General features: G+C 44.3%; 1 protein-coding gene across 2 annotated transcripts in view; it reads left to right on the top strand.

Moving 5' to 3' along the window:
• Positions 1-25834, top strand: part of LOC119395151 (cytochrome P450 4c3-like) — a 387183-nt gene that overhangs the window by 343449 nt on the left and 17900 nt on the right. The window contains exons 1-4 of one of the 2 annotated variants that reach the window (XM_037662441.2): positions 9525-9815; positions 11096-11208; positions 18023-18108; positions 21708-21901. In XM_037662441.2, the coding sequence (XP_037518369.1) occupies positions 9563-9815; positions 11096-11208; positions 18023-18108; positions 21708-21901 (646 nt within the window). In that variant the 5' untranslated portion in view covers positions 9525-9562. Of the gene's footprint in view, positions 1-9524; positions 9816-11095; positions 11209-18022; positions 18109-21707; positions 21902-25834 lie in introns of those variants that run through there. The other variant, XM_049415525.1, reaches the window with a different exon arrangement.

The following is a 25834-nucleotide window of genomic DNA, read 5'->3' on the forward strand; positions in this document are numbered from 1 at the left end:
ACATTACATTTGTATTCCTATGATTCAGCAAGCTATAATCAAGCGTTGATCGACCGCAGAGGAATACGCTAACGAAAGTTACTTATAATATTCACATCATCGCACTGTAAAGTGTACTTCGTTTCGATAATACTGACGTTTGCAATCTAACGTGAGTGGTGACGTTATGTCAGACCCTATGCTACCCTCTAAACGCCAATGTTGTGAACGCGCCTAGTAAGACCACGATGTACACACAACTACCACACTTACAAAAACACGTCAATCCACCTGCTAAAGATTGGCTCAAAGCAACAAAAAAAAAAGGGAGAATAGAAACACTCGCTGACTGGTTCGCACACGGCGTGGGATCTGCCGATTTTTTTTTTCTTTTATCTTTAGTTCTGTTAGTACATGAATATACACAACACTTGTTTGACTCATAACCATTGACTAGCAGGGGTTCTAAGTGAATATGTAATTACATTATTTATTTATTTATTTATTTATTTATTTATTTATTTATTTATTTATTTATTTATTTACTTATTTGGTTTGAATACATAGAAAACACGAAGACACAGAGGAAATAGGGAGGGAACAGGCTGACAACTGCCACCTATAGGGCCACAACGCCTGCCTGTTCATTTGGGAAAGGGGAAACATAGAGGAAAGGAAAATAGGGGGAAAAGAAAGACGAAACAAAATAGGAAAGGAAACAAAACAAATAGCATAGACGTAAACACAAGTGGTCAAATGGAAACATGTCTGTAAGCGCGAGGCTAAATCGGTATTTTTTAAGAAAGTAAGTAAGGCTGGATGGGCCTGGTCACGCCGAACAGCCTAACCTCCCGGGAACAGGCGATCATACACATACGTACAAGGTTCGTACACTTCAGACCAATAAGTCCATATTCCTTGATGAGGAGTGCTTGCTGCGTAACGAATGCGGTACACTAAAAAAATTATGCGTTGTAGCGTCTCACAGGAGCCACACGACGTACATGACGGACTGTCCACACGACCTTGGGTGCTATGCAGGATGGCCCGAGCTTCTCGGGCACACGAGTTTGCTCCGAGCTTGCATTACGGTGGTCATGACAGGAAGACAGTGCGGAGCACGCGATAGCGGCGTTGATAAAAACGGCTACAAGAACGAGAATGGCGTCACATGCGCATGTGCGGCATTTGCGGCGGTTTTCAAAGGAACACCGCGTGCGAACGCGTCAGCGCCGCCCCTCAGTCAACATTTTGACAGTGCAGCGACGTCAGCGTGATTGTCGCGCTATCTTTTTGCCAACTGATCATCGCGCCTCCCACGGGCGTGTTCGTGGGCGTTTGTCCTCTTTCGGAAAATTCTTTCGTTCCACCTGCAACATGGAAATTTCCACTCTCGAAGGCAACACGGGCGCACGCGCAGCACTCTAGTGCAGCTCGTTTCGCTTCTCTGGAATATTACAGATAAATAAACGGACAGGTTACTGCTATACTTACATTACACGTCTGAAGATTTTTCTGTAGTAGCGAATCGGTAGAAACAATGCCTCCACAAACAAGTAAATAGTAAACAAGTAAATAGTTCTCGCCGAAAATCCCACCAGGGGCGCTTGCTCCATAGCTGTGAGTGGTACGTCGTGAGAGCGGTGAAAGTGAATGCGATACATTGTAGCCACGTGATGATATAACCTTTAGTTCTTCGTGCGTGTGTGCATAGTCTGTGCGATTAGGCTCATAGATGAATCGTGCCGCTCGCTGGCGTTGCGTCGTGAGCACTGTTCCTCGGCAAGAGGAAACGTGGTGGGCGGACCCGTTCTTCGCCGCGGGCGTCTGTCAACCAAATTGATTGACGCGCGAACTCGGGCACAAACTCGTTGATTCTGATAAGGCCCCAGTTCAACTCGTAACTGTCATAGTGCCGGTGTGCTTTTCAAGTGTTTTATGCGGTGGACGCTACTCAGCAGCTTCTTTGCATATAAAATAATTTGGTCAGCTCGCACTACTTGTGCGAAGGCTACAGCCATCGGAGGAGCTTGTGATCACCTAGCGTCTTCTAGCGTTTTACGTGGCTCGTCTACTCAGTATGCTTGGTCTGCTTCGGAGTAATGACCGTGTCAGTTCGGTTTCAATATTGGTGCTATTGATTAGGAAGGTCCTAACTAACATGATATTGAATGTTCTTTCTTAATTGTTTATGTTTTAATTACCACGACATTAAGTACCCAGGGGGGGTTGATCATATGTGTTGTTTCTGCAATAAAACGTTTAGTTGTGAGTGTCAGCGCTGTGTTTCCGTTTCGCTTCTTTTCTCTGTCCGTGTGTGTGGTTGCGCTGCCGGTAAATATGAAGTACAACCAACTGGCCCAAGTTTCCGTTTTGTTACAGTTAATTCGCAAGGTCCAGAATAGCACGTACGTAATTAGCATAATACTAGTTAGCACGATCCTAATTAACACGACTTCAGTAAGTAAAGTCTTCATTATCTTGGTTTTAAGTACACGTTCCTAATTAGCGCCGTGTTAATTATCACTAACTGTCGATGTTTTAATTACAGCGGCATTATGATTCAGGTTTATTTCGGAAGGTCCTGTATAGTACAGAGCTAATTAGCATAATTCTAATGAGCACGATCCTAATTAACACGCTCCTAATTGGCGTCGTGTTAGTTAACATTAATTTATAGTGTCTTAATTACGGCATCAATTACTCAGGTTTAATACTCAAGGTCCTGAATAGTACAGATGTAATTAGCACAGTCTTAATTAGCACGACCCTAATTAACACGATCTCGGTGAGTAAGGTCCTGATAATCTTGGTTTTAATTACATGCTCCTGATTAGCGTCGTGTTAGTTAGCATGCTCTTAATTACCTTGTTCCTAGCTTTACACGACTTCATTAGCATGGTCTTAGTAAGACGTGGCTTAGCTAGCTCAGCCTTCGCATGATTTGGCCTAATCAGCTTCGTCATAGCACGCCCTGACTTAGCTAGGTATACCGCCCAGCCAATTAGCTAATCAGCCGGGCGCACGTGGTCTGCGAGCGAGCAGACGATGAAGAAGAGAGCGACGAGGGCGCGTGCCGGCCGAGAAACGCGCTAGAATGTACAGGCCGACCATGGTGATTATACACGTGGCCTCGGCGATAAGCTCTAGCCGCCGTGTTATAAGGCGCTCGGGCGGAACTAATCTCAGAGGACACGGTGCTGATTATCCTAAAGGATACTTAGTGCAGACATTAAACGCTTGAAAATGAATTCAAACGGCCCGCGCACACATAAAAAATATAGTTCGTACAGCTTTCTGCCACTTGTCTTGCATGGGTGCACTTATGCAGTCAGTGGAACGACAAACAAATGAAAGAAGTTTGACGACACCACCCAACCTTCTCGACCGCCCTTGACGTAACGCCGCGCGTTCCATCGTAACCAATGGAACGGAGCGCGCGATGAGGGATGGATTTCACCTTCTCGTACTATTAGCTCGTTCAAAAGGGGGTGTCGCCAGAGCTCGGAAAGATCCCGAGTTTCGCCAAACTCGGGCCATCCTGCATAGCACCCCTTGACTGTATAATCGCTCACACACTAATACAGAGCCAACTATTAGCTTATATAAGAGGGCTCTGTCACGACGAGGCAATTCACGACCACGAATACGGGAAGGGCGCAATCCGCTTGCTACACGCTGGTCACGCCGGCAGTTCAGAAGATTCCACTACCTTCACAACCCCGAAAGAGCACAACCAGTGGACCTTCCCCATTCTTCTGTCCATTCCCGGAATACATAAAACGTCTGACCATCCAGTTTCGGCACTATTTCAGTTGGCCCAGTCGCACCTATGTGAAAAATTTGACGATTATCTTCATGTATTTACAGATGCATCTGTACGTAGCGATGGCCAAGGTGGCTCTGCAGCTTTCTATTGCCCTTCGACTAACATCAGACGGGTGTTTCGTATACCGCATCCATCTTCATCAACAACTGCGAAACCATCAGCGATTGTTGTTGCTCTGAAATAGGTTCGAGAAGAATTAGGAGCACCAAAGGTTGTCATACTGACAGATTCTTGTGCTGCCCTTAGGAGACTGTTGAGAAAAGACTGCGACTGCCTAGTTACATGCAGTATTGTAAAATCTGCCACAAACAATATTTCTAGTGGGGTGTCCCCTCATTTGCCAGTGGATACCTTCGCATGTGGGTATTCCCGCATGCGAAGAGGCCGATCACCTAGTTTCAAGTTGTGCCCACGAGTGTGAGCGCCGAGAAATTTCATTAACAGATTGTGGTAACAAAGGTAACAAAGCAGGTATTTGAAGCGCACTTCAATGAAAATAAAAAAAGGAAAAAAAAACTATAGAGTAAGACATAAAGAAAAGAAAAATAATTATGACAAGTCAATCGTAGTATCGTACAAAATAAAGTTACGTACATGAAACGGATTGTATCTATACAGTACAACAAAATTATAAATACAGAAAAGCATGTAAAACATGTCTAATATGTTTTCTTAGGTTTTTAATCAATCTGTAATGAAAATGAAAATACAGCAAAAGTGCATGCTAGTATTATTGTTGATTCATTTTTCTGAAGAAAGTATCTTTTACGTAAGTGCACAGGAAAATCATTTTGTGTCTTTCATTTGACACGGTATATCGTTCCAGAGCATAACCCCTCCAAACTGCAGTAGTCGTTTGCCATAAGCATTGTTAGTAGGCGGAAGATTGAAACTGTGTAATGTGGCCCGTCTAGCAAGACGGGAAGAGGAATAAAAGATTGATATATGAAAAGGAAGGTTATATTCAATGACACCATGGACAGTAAGTGCAATTTTTTGGTGACGTAAGTTATCAAAAGGTATTATTTCCATTTTACGAAACAATGGCGCGCTGTGTAGGTCGTACCTAGCATTGTTTATTATTTGAAGGGCCCGCTTTTGAACGATCCGCATGGGTTCTAGATATGATCTAAAGTTTATCCCCATGAAACCATGCAATATGATCGGTGACAATGAAAAAATGAGAAATAGAGAATTGTGAGAATATTGCTTATAAAATCATTTCTAGCGCTTCATAACATACTGCATCCAGATACTAGTTTAGCAAATGTGTCTTGTGTGTGGACATTGTTGTCATCACGTGGACATTATGCATGACGTGTGAACATTCCTTTTAAATGGACATTGCCGTGAGTGAGTGTACTTTTATTTATAAGTTCGTGACGCTGATTAATAAGTAAGGGAAGAGGAGTAGCCGGAGCCATGTATAGGCACGAAACTCTGCTTAAACACATTTAATAATAAGTACAGAGTTAATTTGGCTTTGCCAGTTCAAATGGCTATCGAAAACTACACCCAGATATTTGAAATATTTCGTCTGTTCAAGCATGCACATTTCTAATGCAATTCAAATGGATTCACTACTTACATCTCAGTATTGAGAGTGAAAAATAGCGCATTAACAGAGCAGCCATTTAAGCCGGCCGTAAAAACCTTGGTGTCCACAGGAGACCACAGGAAACCACAGGCGGGTATGCGCCACAGGAATTGGGCAAGCTCCACTACCGAGTACAAGCAGACGCGAGCGTTAAATCAAAATATGCTTGGCGATGTGAAGCACGTGAAACGCGTGAGATAGAGAGAAAGAAAGAGATAGAAAGAAAGAGAAAATAGAGAGAGAGAGAGAGAAATAGAGAGAAATAAAGAGAATGAAGACATGAAAAGATAGAAAGACAGAGAAAGGCATAGAAAGAGATATAATAAGAAACAGAGCAAAAGAGAAAGAGAGAAATAAAGAGAAACACAGAAAGAGAGAGAAAGAAGCAGAGACAGAGAGGAAGAAAGGGAAGAAAGAGAAGTGAAGATAGAAAGAGCTAGAAAGAGAAAGAATATAGATAGAGAGAGAAAGAAAGAAATATAAAGCAACAGGTACAAAAAACAGATACAAGAAACACAGAGAAAGAGAAAGAAAGAGAAGAAAGGAAGAAAAATATAAAGAGAAACAAGGAAGGCCACTCAGCTGCGCTCTTCTTTCAGGCTTGGCACCACTAGTGCGGAGCTGCCATAATTTTTTTTTTTAGTTTTCTAATCACAAAGTGTTAATTAGTTTATTCGCTGAAAGCCACACACAAATTTTTTTTTTTTATTTCTGGATTAGTTTTATGCTCTAGATCCCTTGTGGGCAGCAGCTATAACAGCTGCATCGTCAGCGTACCTTAGCATCACATCTCCGCCGACGTGAGTATGTTTAGCAGATCACATCAATATATCTCTTCAGTTCCAATTGGTAAAGCTTCCTCATTTTCATCTGCATATTGATATTGTAACATGGTTCAAAGAATTTTTAGATAACCGTTTACAGTATGTATCGCTTAATAAACCCCGCTTCTAACAAACACGCCGCCTACGTCGTACCGCAGGGATCCCTAATAGGTCCGCTTCTTTTCATACGCTACGTTAACGCCTTGCACTTGCACGTGTCTTGTCGAACGTTAGCTAATGATTATGTTGATGATTACGTTAGTAACATCACTGAACAAACTATTCTACAATCTGACCGTAACTAAAGACAAGACTGGTGCAATCTTTGGCTTATATGACTGTCAGCCCAAATAAATGTAGATTTGGTAACAAAGCTGGTATTCCATGCATCACCAGCTCGTCCAAATTTTCACGTTAAAATGTAAATTTGTTTCCTTTACTTGACGTCACCAGTGTAGAGGTAGATCATCCGTCCTCAATGCTGCGTGCACTGGGCCCGATTGTCAGTGCCACCTGCACCCGCCAGCATAGGCGTGCGCAAGGTTCCTCATCAGGGAGGGGGGGGGGCGAAGGTTCATCGCAGCACCTCCCTCCCTACTAATCAATGTATGGGGCAGATCCCCCGCCCCGTGCGCACGCCCTATGCCCACCGGTTCATTTATTAGGCAGGTTCCCCGACCTAGCACACGTCGGTGTGGACACTCATATCGAAAAGGGGCCCGTCCTTTTCGCAGTCTTCTCTCTTTCACTCGATTGCGACGCCAATTTATGGGTACGTCCGCGTATCCCACTTGAAGAAAGAATCTTCCATATCACTTCTATCCTGTCGTCCCCGAATTACCAGCCTTTCTCTTTTCCACAAGTTCCGCTATTCGACGCTTTGTAACTCACCATACATTAGCGAGCTATAGGTGAGCGGCTTTACGTTTCGCTCTGTTTCGCTCCACCAGCGACGCGTCAGTGAAGCGTCGCAGTGAAATCATATAGCTTCGAGATCCATTGCTTCCTCGAGCGGAGTGATGCTCCATGCGGGAGCATATATATACTTGGATACTAGAGTGGAGCGCTTTGCTGCGGCTTCTCTGGAAAGTGCAGTGACCCTGAAATGAATAAGAGCGAAACCTACTTTCATTATGATAGAACTGCTAAATAAAGATTCATCTTGTTTTTCCAGTATATGATTTAACATAACTGCGGCTTTGGATATATGAGCGTATACACATAATGGAATACACATAATGGAAGGGAAAGTTCATCACTGAAACTGTGAAGCCAAGCCACCTAGCAAATTACCATGTTTGTTATCACTGTTAGTAGCAGCGGTCTGACAGGTATAGCATACGGAAACGTGTGTCTTTCGCAAGTAACGATCGAAAATTATACAGCTGTATACTGCTGTTTGCGCGGTTCAGAACAGCACGTTGTATCACCCGCTGCTCTTGGTTGTGTCAGCAGAAATGATCGCGCAGTGTCCGCGCTCCTCTCGAGAGAGCAGGCGAGCAGGCATACTCGCCGCTGAGTAAAAACGCTGGCCGCCTTAGGGCACTGCGCAAGCGCGGTGTCGTCTCCGTGTTCCCCATCCGCAAGCTGGCCCACAAACCCGCTCAGCTGTCCATTGTCCCTGCGGCCCGTCCTTCACAACGTATTGGTCGTCCACTGGAAGTGTCACAACTACGCTTGCACACACACATTTTTGGCCTAACTTTTTTACCTAGAATCTAAGGACTGGAAGGTCGTTCCTCATCAAGTCGGTGCCATCGCCTGTTCATCAAAATTCGCGCAACATCAAGCTTTTCTTTCATATTCTTGACACTGTAATAACAGCTCTCTCTATTTATTATGTACCCACTCCTTACGTAATGTGCCTGACGGGATCTTAAAGAAAATAGCGATGTGGACATTACAAAAAAAGCAATATAGATCAAAACTATTGCAAGAAGATCAATAATCGGGGCCAGTTGGTTATGCATGGCCTTGGGTAATCGCTCTGTAATGTACCTGGACGGACTGCACACGTGTTGTGTTGTGCTGTGTCCAGTCCATCCAAGTACGCTACAGCGCAATTACCAGAGACCTAGATAAAAACACTGCACTAAGGTATACCAGAAAAAACTGTAGCACAAAATGAGATACCATTTCCCGATTTCCAGCTCATATAGAAGCTTAGCTCAAAGAGCCCCAAGTGATCAAAGTTAATGAGACGCCTGAAGCCACTTCGGTATCTCTCATAGCCTCAGTGCTATTTTAGGACGTTAACCACCACTAATTGGTTATTGCATCAATCGAAGGCTACGACCTACGCTTACCCATCAACAACAGTATTCTGCACAAGGTTTTCAAAAGCACGCCCTATTCGTGACTTTCTCCATCCGCATTGTAACCAAAATGCACAAATGTGCACCTGCCACGTCTGCGAATTCATCACCAATGTTAAATTGCAGAACCAAAACAAACTAGATACCTTTTCGGATATCCAACTTAGGTATAGGCCTCGCTTACATAACCCCAGGTAATCAAGGTTAACCGGAGTCCTTCGCTTCGGCATCTTTCGTAGCCTCAGTGCTATTTTAGGAGGCTAACCACCAGTAAATGATCAGTTTACCAATCGAAGGATACGGCTTATCCTCCTACAGTAGCATTCCACGGTCCACCCAATGTTTTCGAAAACGCTAACCAGTCGCTACTTTCTCCGCCCAGACTGCAACTAAAATGAAAACGTGCACTTGCCGCGTCCTTGGATTTATCACCACTGTTATACAACTGCAGAACCAGAACGTAACTCCTTGAGAGTTATTGCACCGTGCGACTGTTAGTTGTCATATTTCATCGCCGAACATACATGAGCGGAGGCACGACTTGATGACCTAGCGATACGAGAGAGGTGTCTGACCTTGATGTCTCGGTCGGTGACTTTTCTGTGAAGTTGTGTGCATCGGAGGCTACGCACAAAGGCGCTGCGTGAAAGGCGTCCTATCGCTCCATCGAGGACATCACCGCAAGGGTACGCTATCGGCGATCTTTTGTAAATGAAGGTTACATCGCGTAATGCGTTACGCTGAAAGCGTGAACTCACAAAGAAAACAGTCGTCCGCATTGAATTTGGCTGTTGGTGTGACGAGAAGTAGGTCAGTCGAAGGGTGCGGGCATTGAAATCAGTACTGCTACGAACGCTTGTTTTTGGCAGGCCGTCAACTTTCTTCATCAAAGGTGATCGTAACCACGTGACCGAGGACCGATGACGCCGTTGTACATGTCTTTCAATGACGCCGTATAAAACGGTGAGGCCTAAAAAATGCTTCCAGTGAGACGAGTGACCTGCCGGAAGCGGGGAAGATGGATCTGTCCCTCGCCAGCTTGCCATATTTCCTGCCATGGACGGCGCTGAAGATTGTGACGACCTTAAGTGCGGCGTTGATAGGCATTGTGACCATCCTGGTCGCGGTCGTATACTACCGTTGGAGACGCACGCATGTGCACTTGAAGCACTTCCCGGGCATAGAAGACGACTGGCCGTTCATACGGAATATTCTCACCCACTGGCACATGAAGAGCAGAGAGAAAGAGCACGACTTGGATTACAATGTCCGTAAGTACGAGGGCGTCTGCAGTCTGCGCGTCAACTCCTCGTGTGCTCGTACACATGCAGCGTGGACTGAGGGATCCTTACCCCCTCCGTTCACGCAGGAAGTGTCGCTCTGCACAGACAGTTAACAGCTCAGGCGGACAGGAAGGTTTAAACAAACAAGGAACTCTTATGGGGAGTACGATATTTCTCGTATTCTTTCATCGCGAAAAAAAAAAATAGACTGATAAGCTTATGGCGAGCATCAGCATGTCACAACTGTGCGGCAACGGCAACATGAATGCAGATTACAAAGTGTCACCGGAAATAAAAATATATTTCGTTGTGTACGCCCAAAAAGGTCATGGAAGACATTTGGAATTAGCTGTAATCGAAAATAACTGTTGGGGATTGAAAATGCATTATTAAGAGAAATTGTCCAGCTAGAAAAGAGTACTTCAGCGTGAGCATCATTATAAGATTGCTGCGTTCACCGCACATATGGGAGACTACAAACTTTTGAAGGTCACCTTAACTAAGTGCAATTATTCGTTGTTTTTCCTTTATTGTTTCATTCTTATAGTTTCACCTTGTCTTTGTTTCCACGTGTAGCATTTTTTTCCAGATTTGGAATAATTCTTTCAGTGGTCCCGTTTTCTCGTCATGTTTTTAAAGTATTCTATTGCTTGTAACCACTCGCCTCTTTAATGATTGAGTCCTGGGGGTACACTAAACAAAATGAAACGCGAACCTCAGCCACGAATCACTACGAATCACTATTTATATTCATATGAAATTGCAACCAAACTTGCGTTGACGTTGTGCCAAACCAAGCAGTTAACTGCGAGATCCTTACCTGCCGGAAAATTGACAGTAAATTGCAACTGCAACCTCTGAGGCCTGAGAAGTGTATAGTTTACGCTTTTGGTACTACCGTCCAATTAGGCTGTGCTTAAAAGGGGACAATAGCAGCACTCACAATTTTGTGATGTCAGTTTTGACGGTCTACAAAGTGCGACTCTCGGGAAACATGACAGGTAGGCCTACGCTCATGAAATAAGGCAAAGCTTCCAGTTTGCTTTTCTTGCTATTGTCGTATCTGTGGAGATCAAAATAATCTAAACCCAGCGCAGTAGCAACAGGATGCAAGGAAATTTATCGCAGAGGGTTCTACGGAAGTGCTTGGGAAAAATCAATGAGAAACGTACAGAAGCGTAAAAATAGGCGAATTTCTCGCTATATCGCAAAGCTGAAGCTCCGGATACATGAGTGTTTGAAACCACGTTTATTACAACCTTTCGCAGTGTTCTTCGAGTACTTGAATGCGGGCTCTCAGAGGATGAAACACCTGCCCTACTTCCGTGCCTACATGGGAGACGTCCCCTATCTGGTCATTCACAAGGCGGAAGCTGCTGAAGTACGTAGACATTCATTTACACATTCACTGTGGCGAAAACTAGTCGCTTTACCTCATTGCAAGTTATGAGAATTACCGTGAATCAAATAGCACGCGGCGTATAACGCCCGATAAAGGTGTAAACAAGGCGCCGCGAATTGCAACAGTTATGATTTATTGCATGATCAAGAACGTGTGTTCACGATTATTTTTAAATTTGAAACAAGGTTGAGTTGTGATCTGATTGACACTATGCTTCTGTCTAGAAGTCAAAAACTCACAGGGTCCCTTATGCACACATCTAAGACGGCTGGAAGGCGACGGCCATCTTCTTTTTCTTCTCAGTCGATGTATTCCTGCGCCGCCCCCTCCGAAAGCTTTCTGCACCTAATGTGGCTTTGCATTGCCTCCAGGATCGGAGGCACCTTTTTTTACTGCCTCCGTGATGGGCCAACTGTTGACCAAGCTACGATATATGTGATGGCATCAGCATGGGACGTCACTGTGGCGTCACTACGACGTCATAATGACGTCACTAATTCCGAGATCTGTGACGTCGTGATGACGTCATCACGTGGTGATGGTTTTTAGCATCACTCGTGTAGACGCCGACAGCAGACAATGACGCGGGACACCGCTCAATTTTCGCGTTTAATGAGGCTTCTAAGGCTTTCGCCTTAAAATGGTACTTAACAATGTGGTTGCGCATGAATGAAAAAAACAATGAGGTGCTGCCATAATGAGACATAACAACGGGAGAGCAGAAGATCGTCCCTGTTAAGTCCAAGTTCCTCCTAATCTGTTGCGATTATTGGCCTTTCAACAATTATTCAACCTTTAGAACTAATACATGATGCAGCCCAGTCCATTGGTAGCCATAAACAAAGTGATCTCATTTTCTAAGATTTTTCCAAAGCATTCGACCGCGTTTCACATAGCAAGCTAATAGGTAAATTAGAGGTTATTCTTGGAGATAGTCGCATTGTTCACTGAATTAAGTATTACCTAACTAATCGCTCACACTTTGTACAATTACAGGACATCGCCTCTAGAATAACACCAGTCACGTCAGGCGTACCACAGGACAGCGTTCTACCCCCAATTTTATTCACAATATTTCTTAATGATCTGTCCCTCTCGCTAACGTATAACTTTGGCTCTTTGCAGCCGACTGCTTACTTTACCAAGAAATTAATACTCCCGCAGATTACGGAATTCTTAACAGTGCATTAGAAGATGTGCACAAGTGGTGCAAAAAGTGACAAACGTCCCTCAATATTGTCTCCTTGGCAATAACCCTCAATGTGTCTCCTTCGAAATAACCCGCAAAAATACAGGTCTAACTTTCCTTACACTATTGACAACTGCGCCTTAACCAGAGTATCTAATCACAAACATCTAGGAATAACCATTTCAAATGATCTGAGATGGGAGACTCACTTTGATACTATTACTATCACAGCCCTGAAACGACTGTTTTTACTGAAAAGACGTCTTAAACACGCACCACCGATACCCAACTAATAGCTTATACGACCATCGTCCGATCTGTACTGGAATATGCTAGCCCTGTCTGGTTCCCGTTTACCCAGCGACAGATTCACAATAATGAAGCAGTTCAAAGAAATTACACCATCTCCCGCTAAAGGGGACCATGAGGCGATGCGAAGCCGGAGCACTTGCACGATCGCGTTCCGTTGGCGTTCGTTGGGCATGCTACCGACCTCGCGTCGTGGAACGCGAAGAGGGACGCTACGCGCGTCGTATCTTCCATCTAGCCTGGCCGTTAATTCTCACAGGGCGAGCGGGGAACGCGGTCGACAGGCGGGCGAGAGGGGGGCAGCGTAGGAGAGGAGAGAGAAGGGAAAGGGACGCGCATGCGCTCGAGCTCATCGCGGCGTTGCGCGGGAGAGAATTTTGGCATGTCTAGCCCGCGTTTCAGAGGAAGAGTGGAAAGGGGGAGGGGAAAGGGAAAGTGGAGAGGGAAAGTGGAGAGAGAAAGTGGAGAGGGGAAGGGGAGAGGGAAAGTGGAGAGGTGAAGGGGAGGGGGTGAGTGGAGAGGAGGTGTGTGGAGAGGGTATGCGCATGCGCAGTAAGGGTGGTCACGCCGCACACCACCACCACCGGATTGAGCTCCGCCTTAAGATACTTCGCATCTAAAAAGCGATAAGGCTTATTTTCAACAAGTATAGACTGACAGACTCACCAATACAACTGCTTAATGACGCTGGCATCCTAACACTACAAAACCGAACGAAACTAAAACGACTAAAACGAATGTTCCAACTACTACACAACACAATAAAAAAATTGATACTTCAAGATATATATCTTACTCACATGGCAGGCCAACCCGTCATAGCACTCTCATACACTAACCAAATACTCTTCCAGCGCTAATTGCTTCAAATATTCATTATTTCCCTATAACCATTAAATACGAACTCATTGAAACCTACTGTAACCGACGAATAATCTTTTTTTAGACAGGTTTACAAATGCGATTGAAAAGGAATTGCTTGCTTCACAAAGAGCACTAACGTCCTTGCAAAATGAATTAACCCGCTAAGCAATGAGTATATGTCATGCTACTAACGCATAGCTTTTCTCTTTTATTTTTATTATTTTGTTGTTGTAAGTTACATGTTCTTCGATTAAATTGTTGTTAAAATTCTTTTCATAGTGTGTTGTTTTAATAGTAATGTGTAATTGCTGATCCTATGCCATGTTACAAATGTATACCTTATCTTTTTTTGTAGTTTTTTTTTCTCAGTGATAATCTCGTGCATGATTTCGTTGTTACCGAAATTGTTTTTATATTGCGTTTTCCTAATAGTAATGTGTAATGTTAACCATGTATGATTTGCCTAAAAAAATCATGTTTTCCATGTGCCTTCCCTGCTATAATCTCTGAAGAGATTGGCAGTATTGTTGAATAAATAAATAAATAAATAAATAAATAAATAAATAAATAAATAAATAAATAAATAAATAAACCTCATTCTTATGACGTCGAGTCCATCGAACATGTCGTTAAACATGAAACATAGTCACCAATACCGTATTTTACGGTATTAGTGACTATGAACGCGGATGTGCAGGTCGGTATATGAAAATGTTACAGGGGCGGTGTAACACGGACAAAAGTTTCAGATGTCTTTACAAAGCTACTATTGTGTGTAATCGCGAAAGCAACGTGAAAAGTGAACCTACAAGTCGCAGAAATATGTGCATAGAAATGGTTGTGCTCGGCGCAGTTAGACCGCATATCACTACGATGCATCTAGATTTCCATCGTAACCCCAGGCGCTCACCTCTGCTTAATGAAAAGAAAGAAATAGCGAAAAGGCGGAGCCTGTTGAAATCGGCTCTGTTCGGCCGCCTATTCTAGACCATTGCAGAGATTATTCAGTTGATGATCTTTGGAGTATATCGTGTGCACGAGTCGAGAATGTGTGTATTGTAGTGCAAAATATGCGCACAGCGCTATTGGCCACTTGCTTTGCTTTGGTGTAGGGATGGTTAATCAGAGGCTCTTTGGATAGCACGCAAGAGCTTTCTCAAATCCCCCATTTGACTATTTCTGGTTTGGTCTGGGTATATCCTGTTGTAGTATGCAACACGAAGTACAGCTAATGTAATAATGTCTCCAGGCGTTATAATATCGGAAGAAAAAAAACGAGGCTTTAAATCTGCAGATGGTCCATGCAGATGGTCTGGTCGATTAAATGGATCTGCTCAACGTTCTCCGGCGGCTAGTTATGGAACAATAACGGATAGCAGTAACATTAGCTCGTAAAAGCGTGCTTAAAGACTCAGGGTAAGGCAAAATTTGAAAAAAAAAAAAACACATTTTTTTTTCTTTGCAATTTCGGAAGTGTGAACCTTTGTGCATATTTTCCATATTTGTGTTTTTCTGAAAAGGTAATTTTTGTGGCGGAAAACCAGTTTTTCCTGAAACAAGTGGTGCATCCCAGGACAAGCCTCTCGTACGCGCTCCGTGCTAATGGTCCATTTTTCTAAAAAAGAACTTCGTGTACGAAAGCCAGAATGCTTGTCTGGAGTCAGCTGTGTATAAGCACTTGTCAGGTCCGAAGGAAGTCCGAAGACGCTGTGCGCCTTTTTATTCGCACTTGTTCTTCGGAGCGCGTCTATTCGAACACTTTCAGCTCCTAGCTTCATAGCACCTTGTGTCTGTGGTGCCTGTGGATAAGTTGAGATGCTGAGGGTAAAGGAGGTCTTCGGCAAGTGTAAAGTTCGCGCCAACCAATACAGCTTTCTTGCAAATGCGAATAAATGCCGGCAACGTACTGAGGTGCTGAAGGATGAAACAGCAAGCTCTTCGTCGTTGAACCTCTCAGCCTTTTCAGAGCCCTTCGAGGTGACAACGGGTATATGTTCTAATGGACATGAATATTGTTTGTGATGCAATTAGACCGAATTGCGCTTGCAAACTGCGCGCTGCAAGTGTTCAGCTAATGGGAATTCCTTCGCAGAGCCCGTGTTATTTTTGTTTAGGCTTCCGTCTTAAGGACTGCACCATTGGATGTTGTTCTTTTGTTTAATTATGGCAGTATCGCAGAAGCCAACGTTCTGAAATAATTAGGATTGAAGCTTGGCCAAAATACTGTCAGTCTGCCGAAAAAATTTCACCACAATCGACGATGCATTGCGGATAGACCTGTAGGAGAGCTCACGAAAGAGGCAAGGCAAGCAAGACGACAGGCTAGAAAGTGAAAAATTGTCTTTGGCAATCATCACCAAGCTTGTAGCTACTAAATGAACTAGTTGAGCGGTGTTTGTGACAAAGCATGTTCTCTTTTCAGCTGTTTCCTAAATTTAAACTCGATTATCTCAAAACCACGCTTTTTATCACTTAGGTACCATTTCTTATGTGTTCCAAGATAACCAGTTGATTATTTTTTCTTGTATTTTACATAAATGTGTACAACTACTGAAGCAGAAGTGAAGTTATGCACTTTACAGTTTTTGTGTTGCAAATTTTCAAAGATGCAAATTAACTCAAAATTTAGGCCCTAGTGGTAAAAAATTCATCAAAATTCCAATATTAGTCAAATTTAAATAAGTCTGCTTCAGTTAAAAGAATGGGAAATTTGGAAGAAATGGTGCATGAATTATAAGGATGCCCCTTTTAGTCACTGAGAAAACGGCACCTCAAAATGGCCAAAAATGCATGGGACGTATAGGGCTTACCCTGTGCCCTTAAGTTGATACTGTCGTCGTCGTCGTCGTCGTCGTTGTTGTTGTTGTTGTTGTTGAGTTCAATTCAGTCGCTGGCGACTCCTGATGACACCATGGGTATATGACCGCCAGTAAGACCTTTTTGAGACACGTTCTTTAACGGTGTCCTCAACAACTTTTCCAAGTAATCATAGAATAAACTCAGTATTGGAGTTGATTGCTTCACGAATCGATTGCCGCAAAACTTTCTTGAACCTGTTAAGAACGAGCGGAGTTACAGGGCTTTGTCGCATGCTTTAAGCGTCTTCTCTCTTCTCTCGTCCTGACAAGCGCTCTGGAAGCGACACAGGAAGGGACGGCACGGGGTAAAGAAGTTAAGTCAGCGCGCGTAGTGACCTAGAGCGCGCGTGATGAAACGCGATTGCTCTCTCCCTTTCTGATTCCTGTGCGTGCGAGTGTTACTACTCTATAACGATAGCAGACCATGAATCGCGGCGTCGGCACGTGTTGGCACGTGCTTTCCGCAGGATGCATTTTTTCACGAAGCCCCAGGGGTCCTTCTTGACCCCTTTAAGCTTACCTAGACGCTTTCTTGCGGCCTCAAGCATAACATTTAACGATCTTGTGCATTGGGCGCGAGGAAGGGGGGGAATGAGGGGAGGAAGGGGGATCGTTGTCTTTTATGTTCCACATTGGTTAGCATTAACTTTCACTTTATTAAACTGAAACTTACTTGACACAACCAAAATATGAAAGTTTTCGTTTTTGTTGTTTCACGACCTCTGCTTGGAAAAAACATTCTGGATTGTTCTCGACGGAGATATTGATACCATTAGTGCCGGCAAATTTCGCTTGTGCGGTTGCTGGTAGTCCAAAGAAATTGGAAGTTGTCTAAAGTGTCGAATTATGAGATTACCTGACCTTACCTGGGAGAGTAAAGTAGGGGGCTTGTTTTATCTTGGATAACAGCGCGATTCAGGCAATGAAGAAAGTCTTCAGAGGCGATGGACAGGCGCTAACTGAAAATAAAAGAGAGTTGGCTGCCCAGTACTGCTCTCCCTCCCCTGCTTCCTTTGCGTTCATTTCATTTTCACATTGCATATCTTCTTTTGCAACCACAGTAATTGTGTTCTTTACCTCCACCATGCCATGGTGTTAAACTTTTAGGCACCTTGCCCTTGCTCATCAACTAGCCTCACTGCCAGAAGACCAACCACGTGCCTCTTTTTGCCAGACAATCCTGTCATATCGTGCGCACCTTCCATCAGGTTATACAGGCCCAGCGAGAGTTCCGATTCCACCATGGTGATTGACTCATACACACGCTGGACTCACGGTTCCAGGAATGCGGACAAAAGCACGACGGTCGTCTCCAGCGCTCAAGCAGCTTTCTCTGTACATGCTGTACTCGACATACAACGAGCATAGCCATCTGTGTATGCTGATGCTTTTTTTTTATTTGGTGTGTGTTCACGTCTGCTTCTTCTCTCCGCTTTTTTGCCATATTTATTTCCACTTCCCCCTCGAGTACGGTAGCAAACCAGATGTTACTCCATGTTACTCCGGTTATCATCCCTGCCGTGCCCTCTAGCATCTCTCTCTCTCTCTACTCACGCATTTCTTCTGTCTTCAGGCAATCTTCAGCAGCCCTACAATGCTGCAGAAATCTATTGAGTACACGTGGCTGCATCCATGGTTGGGGACAGGCCTCCTGACAAGGTGAGTCATTCTCGCTTCTGCGTTAACGCTAAACAGAACGTTGCTATGATCTTTCTTATGAATCTTGTGAGCAAAGAAAAGAAAAGCTTCTTAGTGGGCCCACGTTTGACTCCTGCTGTATACCCTTGGAGCTTTAAAGACGACGGTATAGAGCGTTAGCAGTTCATGGACAGAAGAGGTAGAAATCTAGAGAGGCGTGCTTGCTTGGAAGCGGCATTGCTTCGCACAAGCGACACTCTGAGGTGTTCTAGCTTTACGGAAGGTTGAAAATTAAAGTATGTCCTAACCAAACCAAGGCAATACAACAAAGGTTTTCTAAGCGGACAAAAAGAAGAGGGAGTTTTGGGACGTTCCTTATCATAGAATAGGCGAGAGGGCGGCTTTTTATGAATAACATAGCAGGCAATGTGCTATGGTACATTGCCTTCAGTTATTCCTTTCTGCCGTATTTTCATCTATATACCATCTGATTCGGACGTTCCTCAGAACACACGATGACGATTTCACAGTGAACTACTTGTTGCCTAGCGGATGTCTATGCGTTAGCTGCATGGCAAGAGTCGGCAAAGCAAGCTAACTTAATTTCGGCATCAAGTGTTCGCCTTGCTGACCGTTTCCATATCTGCACTGTGTTATTTCGCGATAACGAAATTCTCGCGATTGCGATTTTCTTTTTTTTTTTGGTTTTCCCGCCGATTTCTTTATTACGGGGTTCAACTGTAGTTGTCCACTTTTGCCTGCACGTGATATTGAGTGTAAGTTGCATTTCTGTTCGAGTGGTTATTCACATCTGATACAAACCTAACTGCGACATAACAAAGAAAAAACAAAACGGACTCTTTATCCCCTTGCAATTGGTACTGCAATATAATAGAGAGGTATTGTACAATGAGCCGGCTGTCACTCTAAAGCATAGGTCGGCAAACTCACTCATGAGTCGACTCACCCAGTCTCACTCAGACTCAGACCAGGCCGTGAGTCTGTGTCTGAGTGAGTCCAGGTGAGTAAGTTTGAGTTCGAGTGAGTCCGGTTAAGAAAATATTGGTGAGTCTGAGTCCGAGTGAAACCTAAGCGCAAAATATATCTCTTGAGCGAGTCTGAGTGAGCTCCACCTTCAGCCTTACTATCAGCCTTATATCGGCTTATGTGTATACTCAAGTCTATTCACATATATCTCAACGCTCTAGCGGTCGTGCTCCACCTCGATATTTATTGACTTGAGGCGTGAGTTAGGGTAGGGGTTTGCCATGGCCCTCTCCCACGAACTCTTTCAAGGCAAGATTTTGATAAAAATACCTCGTGTGAGTCGCATGTTTCATAAAATATCCTGACTGGATTGAAACCCCTGATAACTCGTACTTGAAGGTGCAAGACCAAAAGAGCGCCGATTATGAGAGATATTGGCGTTAAAAAGCATTCACACCATATCTAAAACGCTGATTTTACTGTAACCGACTCATGATTCGACTCACTCAGGCTCACTCAGACTCAGGTCAAGCCGTAAGTCTGAGTCCGAGTGAGTCCGGTTGAGAAAAAGTTTAGTGAGTCTGAGTGAGTCCGGTTGGGGAAACTTTTGGTGAGTCTGAGTCCGAGTGAGCCCTCGAGCAAAACGTATATCTAGAGTGAGTCTGAGTGAGCTTCAGTTTTTTTTTTTTTGCCAACCTATGTTCTAAAGACAGGTTGAACGTGCTAGTTTCTTCTTTATTTTTTTGTTGTCTTGGAAAACTGATTGACAAAATTAATCAAGAGTGCCAAAAAAGGGGCCAATTGGTGGCCTCTCATACTTGCCTTCTCATTTTATTATCCCTCTCTCTCATTCATTCTTGCCCATTGCGCTAGCAAGTTACTGCAAAAAAACAAAGAAAAGAAGTCGCCAAACGGGAACAATAAACGCGTGCATTCATCAGTACGTGTTTCTTGTTACCGTTCTCGTCTCTTTTTTTTTTTGTTTCCGGTAACGCGCTGGCGCAATAACCAAGCATTTTATAAAAAGAATTCAGGGCGTTTGTGATGCATTGTAGTCAGCTATTATCCGAACAGGCAATCGACAACAGGACAGAAAGATGGAGAGATAATACGCAGATTGCGTGGCCTCTTGGACGATGTGCGCGGGTGCTCGGCGAAGCACAATGACTGGTCTATCTCGGGCTTATCAGCTAAACTGGTCAGCAGTTCATATGCTATTGCAAACGAATCGTGTAACTAGTATCCGGTGGCACTGCCCCGTTATTCACGTATCAATATTATGCTACATTTCTAGTATACTGGGCTTTCTTTGACGGTAATTGCAGGTGTTTTGTTCGTATCTTGTCCCGGAGCAATTCTTTTATTGCGATAGCAATTATATGGACAGTCTCGGCTGGTTCTTGCCGTCGCCGTCGCCGCCGTCATGCACCGTATATGTATAAGTATGTATATATCTATAAAAGCCTCAAAGAAAAATAATTGAGAAAAATGCTTCCAAACCGCGGAATCGAACCAGGGACCTCTTGCTCCGCAGCGAGTGGCGCTATCCACTACGCCACGAAACGCAGATCCTCCACGTAGCTAACAGCGAGCGTTATATACACACCATTTACCGCTGTGCGGACTCAGAGACGGCAGGGGACAATAAGCGTTTCTTCATTACCAGCGAGATGGCGCTACGAGCGCGACGGGCGCATTTAAAAGTCGTCGGCGAGCTCGCTCGCTTCTTATACTTGCGCAGGGAGAACCTCGCCCTTCCGCTGCCTGCTGGCGCGGTTTTCTCGTGGTGAGGGGAAGAGTAGTGTTTCAAACTTTCACCGTGATGTCCGCGCTCATGTTACGGAGCGTACGAAAGCCACTCGAGCTCAAGGGACGCCGCTAAACGAACAAACAGAAGATGAGCGCGAACTATCAAGTGTCACAGCTCGACACTTGAAGCACGGTAGTTTCCTTCGCTGCTTCGGCCGCCTTTGCAACAGGAGCGCGGTTCAAACTGAGAGTATCCATTGGCGAGCCTCACTTCGTATAGCATTAATTTCTTGCTATCGCATTCATTGCTTCGCCCTTGCGGCGAAACTGTGACTTTTTTTACCTACATTAGTTAGTTGCTATATATTTACCGCCGGTCAAGAAATGAGACAAATGAACACGTTATATTAGATAACAGAGGAAGGAAAAGTTACGAGAGAGCATTACGTCACGCAGCCAGCCTAGGCACGCGAACGCTTCGTAAATCCAGTCCCTTTGCACAGTAGACCCAACACCTGACCTCTTGCGTACTTGCCGAGATGTTTGGTTCCCTGTACCTTTTTAATCGATGCACCCTTGTTCGGCTGGCAGGTAGAAAGCTTGGTCCGACGCGCTGCTAGGCTTCACCTCGCTGGGCTCGTCCCAACGTTTCGGGGTTCCATAGTGGCGAGGCAACACCAGCTGCCTGCATCTCCACCGGGAGCACTAATACCTATACCACGCCCAATGGCGCATCCTCCATGCTCTGACGTCTCGCTCACATGTTCTCCTGGTACTTTCTGGCACTGTTTGGCTTGTATCGCATTGTGCGTTGCTCTCTCCTGACGTGGTCGTGCACGACCTGGCGAAACGTGTTCGTGACAATCGGGTTCGTTGCTTCGCAGCATGGGCGCCAAGTGGAAGACGCGCAGGCGAATGCTGACGCCCGCGTTCCACTTCCGCATCCTGGAAGACTTCCTGCCCGTCATGAACGAGCACTCGGTGGTGTTCAAGGACTTGCTCAAGCAGTACGTGGGAAAACCCGAGGGTGTGGACATCGTGCCCTCGGTCGCGCGCTGCACTTTGGACGTCATCTGCGGTAAGGTCCTAGGCCCTGTGCACGCTTATGTGTGAGGTCCACAATGTTCCATGCTTTTGAAAGCAGACTCACGCCTGTTTGGTGAGACCATAACGCGACAAGTACATGTGCATGACAATGGCATAACACAGCCCCAGTGCTAACATTTCTTAGCGAACCCAAGGCACTTTGAGCATTTCTATCTATCTATCTATCTATCTATCTATCTATCTATCTATCTATCTATCTATCTATCTATCTATCTATCTATCTAGCCGCCTACGTCTGGGTGCTCTCGTGATCACCTCGTTAACGTAGCGTAGACCAAAACTGGCATGGGAGGGTAAGAGGGTTTGACGAATATGACTGTCTGGTCATGACATGAATAAAGTGGAAAATCCTGTCGCTTACGTCGTCAAACCCTTTCCTCCAGACACGTGTGGCACATACCCGCTTACCACGGGCAGCGGCGTACGGGTAGGCGCCACAGGTGATTCACAATTTGTATCTACCCAGGAACGGTGAGAACAAATATTGGCAGTTTAAATGTGAAAGCGTTAAGAAAAACCGACAACGGCAGCGTTGACCTGACGAATGCAAAGAATAAAACTAGGATCCCAGCAGGAATCGGGCCCAAGCATTCTGCGTGGCAGTCGGGTATTCTACCACAGAGCCATGCCAGGTCCCGAAACTGCTTTGGAAAAAGGCCCTATGCAGGCGTAACGTTGGTGCAACGTCAATTGTGCTTGTAGTGCTGGCTATCTAATCTTATAAAAAACCAATAAATACTGTGTATGTACTGCTATGATGCAGGCTTCATGTCGGGTTAACGTCAATTGTGGTTCCAGTGCTGGCTCCGCTTTTACAGCGGTCTAATAAACATGACATTTGTATTCGCTATATTCAAGCGTTGCTCGACCCCGGACGAATACGCTAACGAAAGTTACGTATGATATTCACATCATCGCGCCATAGCGTGCACTTCGTTTCGATGACACAGACGGCTGTGCTGTACCGGGAGTGCTAATACTACGTCAGACCTTAAGTTACCATTTAAACGTCAGTGTAGTCGGCGTGCCTGGTAAGCCCAATATCTGCAGACAACTCCTCGGTTTACAAAAACACGTAAATCCACCTCGTAACGCTTGGCTGAAAGCCAAAAAATGCAGCATAAAATTACTGGCTGACTGCTTCGCATGAAACCGATTCCCACAAGGCGTGGGATCTGCCAAATTTTCTTACTTTGCCTCTTTATGCTCACTGTACTTTTATATCAGTACAGTAGCAAAAGAAGCAGAATTAGACGATGATGATTCGAGTTATAACGGACAACAATTATGCAAAACAATATTGAATACGTAAGTGCACGAAATATTTTTATCAGTACAGTCGTTACAAGACGTAATTTTTGGTGAAACATAACAAGTTAACGCGTTTTGAAATCAGCGTTGAGCAGCTATTGTAAAACATCAAAAGAAGAAGTAGACAAAAACACACGAACACTTCAGAAGTTCCTTTGAGCCAGATCAGGCAGCAGAAACTGGACTAAATTCGACAGCACCGTGAAGCACATATGCAGGATTTTTTTGTCTTTTTTTAATTTTTTTAAAATATACTGTAATCACCATTCGGGGAATTTAGCAGGGTGATACATAAAATTAGCGTTTAACAATGGCGAATACATGGACATATAATATATACAGGTTACGCAATATACTATACGGCAGATACTCTCACGGCCAAAATAAAGATGTGGATATAATAAAAACTAGAAGGCTACGTGATTTTTAAATGCGAAGCATTTCTTAGCGAACTTCTGCGACTTCGAGCGTATCTATCTATCTATCTATCTATCTATCTATCTATCTATCTATCTAGCCGCCTACGGCTTTGTGCTCTCCTGGCCGTTTCGTTAATCGGATGTATACCGAAATTGGTGTGTCATAACATGGCCTTATTACGAACATAAATGACAGGTCATATCATGAAAATCACGACACGCATGTCATGAACAGCATGATTTACATTCCACGAACTTAGGCTCTTGCGGCTGTTCCGTTAATTTCATATACACCAAATTTGGTATGGCGTGACAAGAATTCATGACGAACATAATGACTGGTCCTAACATGCAAATCATGACGCGCATGTCATGTGCACAGCATGATTTACATGACATGGTCTCTGGGCGCTCGCGGCCGTTTAAATGAAGGGATATATACGAAAACTGGTATGACGAGACATTTCTGTATGAAGAACATGAATAAGAGGTCGTAGCATGAAAACCATGACATCCATGACATGTCTGTCATGATTTACATGCCACGCTCATGGTGCATTTGCGGCCGTTTCGCTTGCATGATATACACCAAAATTGGTATTGCGCGACACGACCGTATAACGAACGTGAGAGGTGGTAACAGGAAAATCATGACATGCAAGTCATGTACAACCTGATTTACATGCCACGCCCATGGTGCGCTAGCGGCCGTTTCAGTAGATCGATATACACCAAAATTGGTATTGCGCGAAGTGACTGTATGAAGAACATGAATAACAGTTGGTAAGATGAAAACCATGACATGCATGCCATGTATGTCATGATTTACATGCCACGCTCATGATGCATTCGCGGCCGCTTCGCTAGCTTGATGTACACCAAAATTGGTATTGCGCGCAGCGACTATATGGCGAACGTAAATGAGACGTGCTAACATGAAAATCATGACATGCATGACATGTACGACATGATTTACATGTCATGCTCATGGCGCACTCGTGGCCGTTTCGCTTGCTTGATCCACCAAAATTGGTATTTTGCTATGTGACTGTATGAAGAACATGAAGAACAGGTGCTGGCATGAAAACCATGACATCTATGACATGTATGTCATGATTTACATGCCTCGCTCATGGTGCACTTGCGGCCGTTTCGCTTGCATGATATACACCAAAATTGGTATTGCGCGACACGACCGTATGACGAACGTAAGTGAGAGGTGGTAACATGAAAATCATGACATGCAAGTCATGTACAACCTGATTTACATGCCACGCTCATGGTGCGCTAGCGGCCGTTTCAGTAGATTGATATACACCAAAATTGGTATTGCGCGAAGTGACTGTATGAAGAACATGAATAACAGTTGGTAAGATGAAAACCATGAGATGCATGTCATGTATGTCATGATTTACATGCCACGCTCATGATGCATTCGCGGCCGCTTCGCTAGCTTGATGTACACCAAAATTGGTGTTGCGCGCAGCGACTGTATGACGAACGTAAATGAGAGGTGGTAACATGGAAACATGAAATGCAGGTCATGTACGACATGATTTGCAAGCCACACTGATGATACATTCGCGGCTGTTTTCCTAGCTTGGTATATACCAAAATTGGTATTGCGCGACGCGACTGTATGACGAACATGAATAACAGGTGGTAACATGAAAAACGTGACATGATGTTATGTATGTCATGATTTACATGCCGTGCTCATGGTGCATTCGCGGCCATTTCGCTAGCTTGATATACACCAAAATTGGTATTGCGCGAAGCGACTATATGACGAACGTAAATGAAAGGTTTTAACATGAAAATCATGACATGTATGTCATGTATGGCATGATTTACATGCTATACTCGTGGTGCACTCGCGGCCATTTCGCTCGTTTGATATACACCAAAATTGATATTGCGCGATGTGACTGTATGACGAACATAATTGAGAGGTTTTAACAGGCGAATCATGTTATGCATGTCATGTACAGTATGATTTACATGCCACTGTCATGGTGTACTTCCGGCCGTTTTGTTAACTAGATATATACCAAAATTTGTATGGCACGACACGAGTGCGTGATGAACATAAGCGACAGGTCATGCATTGTATATACCAGAATATGCGTTTCATTGGCATGGTGTATACTAGATTGTGCATCCATGCGTGCATG

The sequence above is a fragment of the Rhipicephalus sanguineus genome, chromosome 1 (assembly GCF_013339695.2).
Source record: "Rhipicephalus sanguineus isolate Rsan-2018 chromosome 1, BIME_Rsan_1.4, whole genome shotgun sequence".
Classification (NCBI taxonomy): domain Eukaryota; kingdom Metazoa; phylum Arthropoda; class Arachnida; order Ixodida; family Ixodidae; genus Rhipicephalus; species Rhipicephalus sanguineus.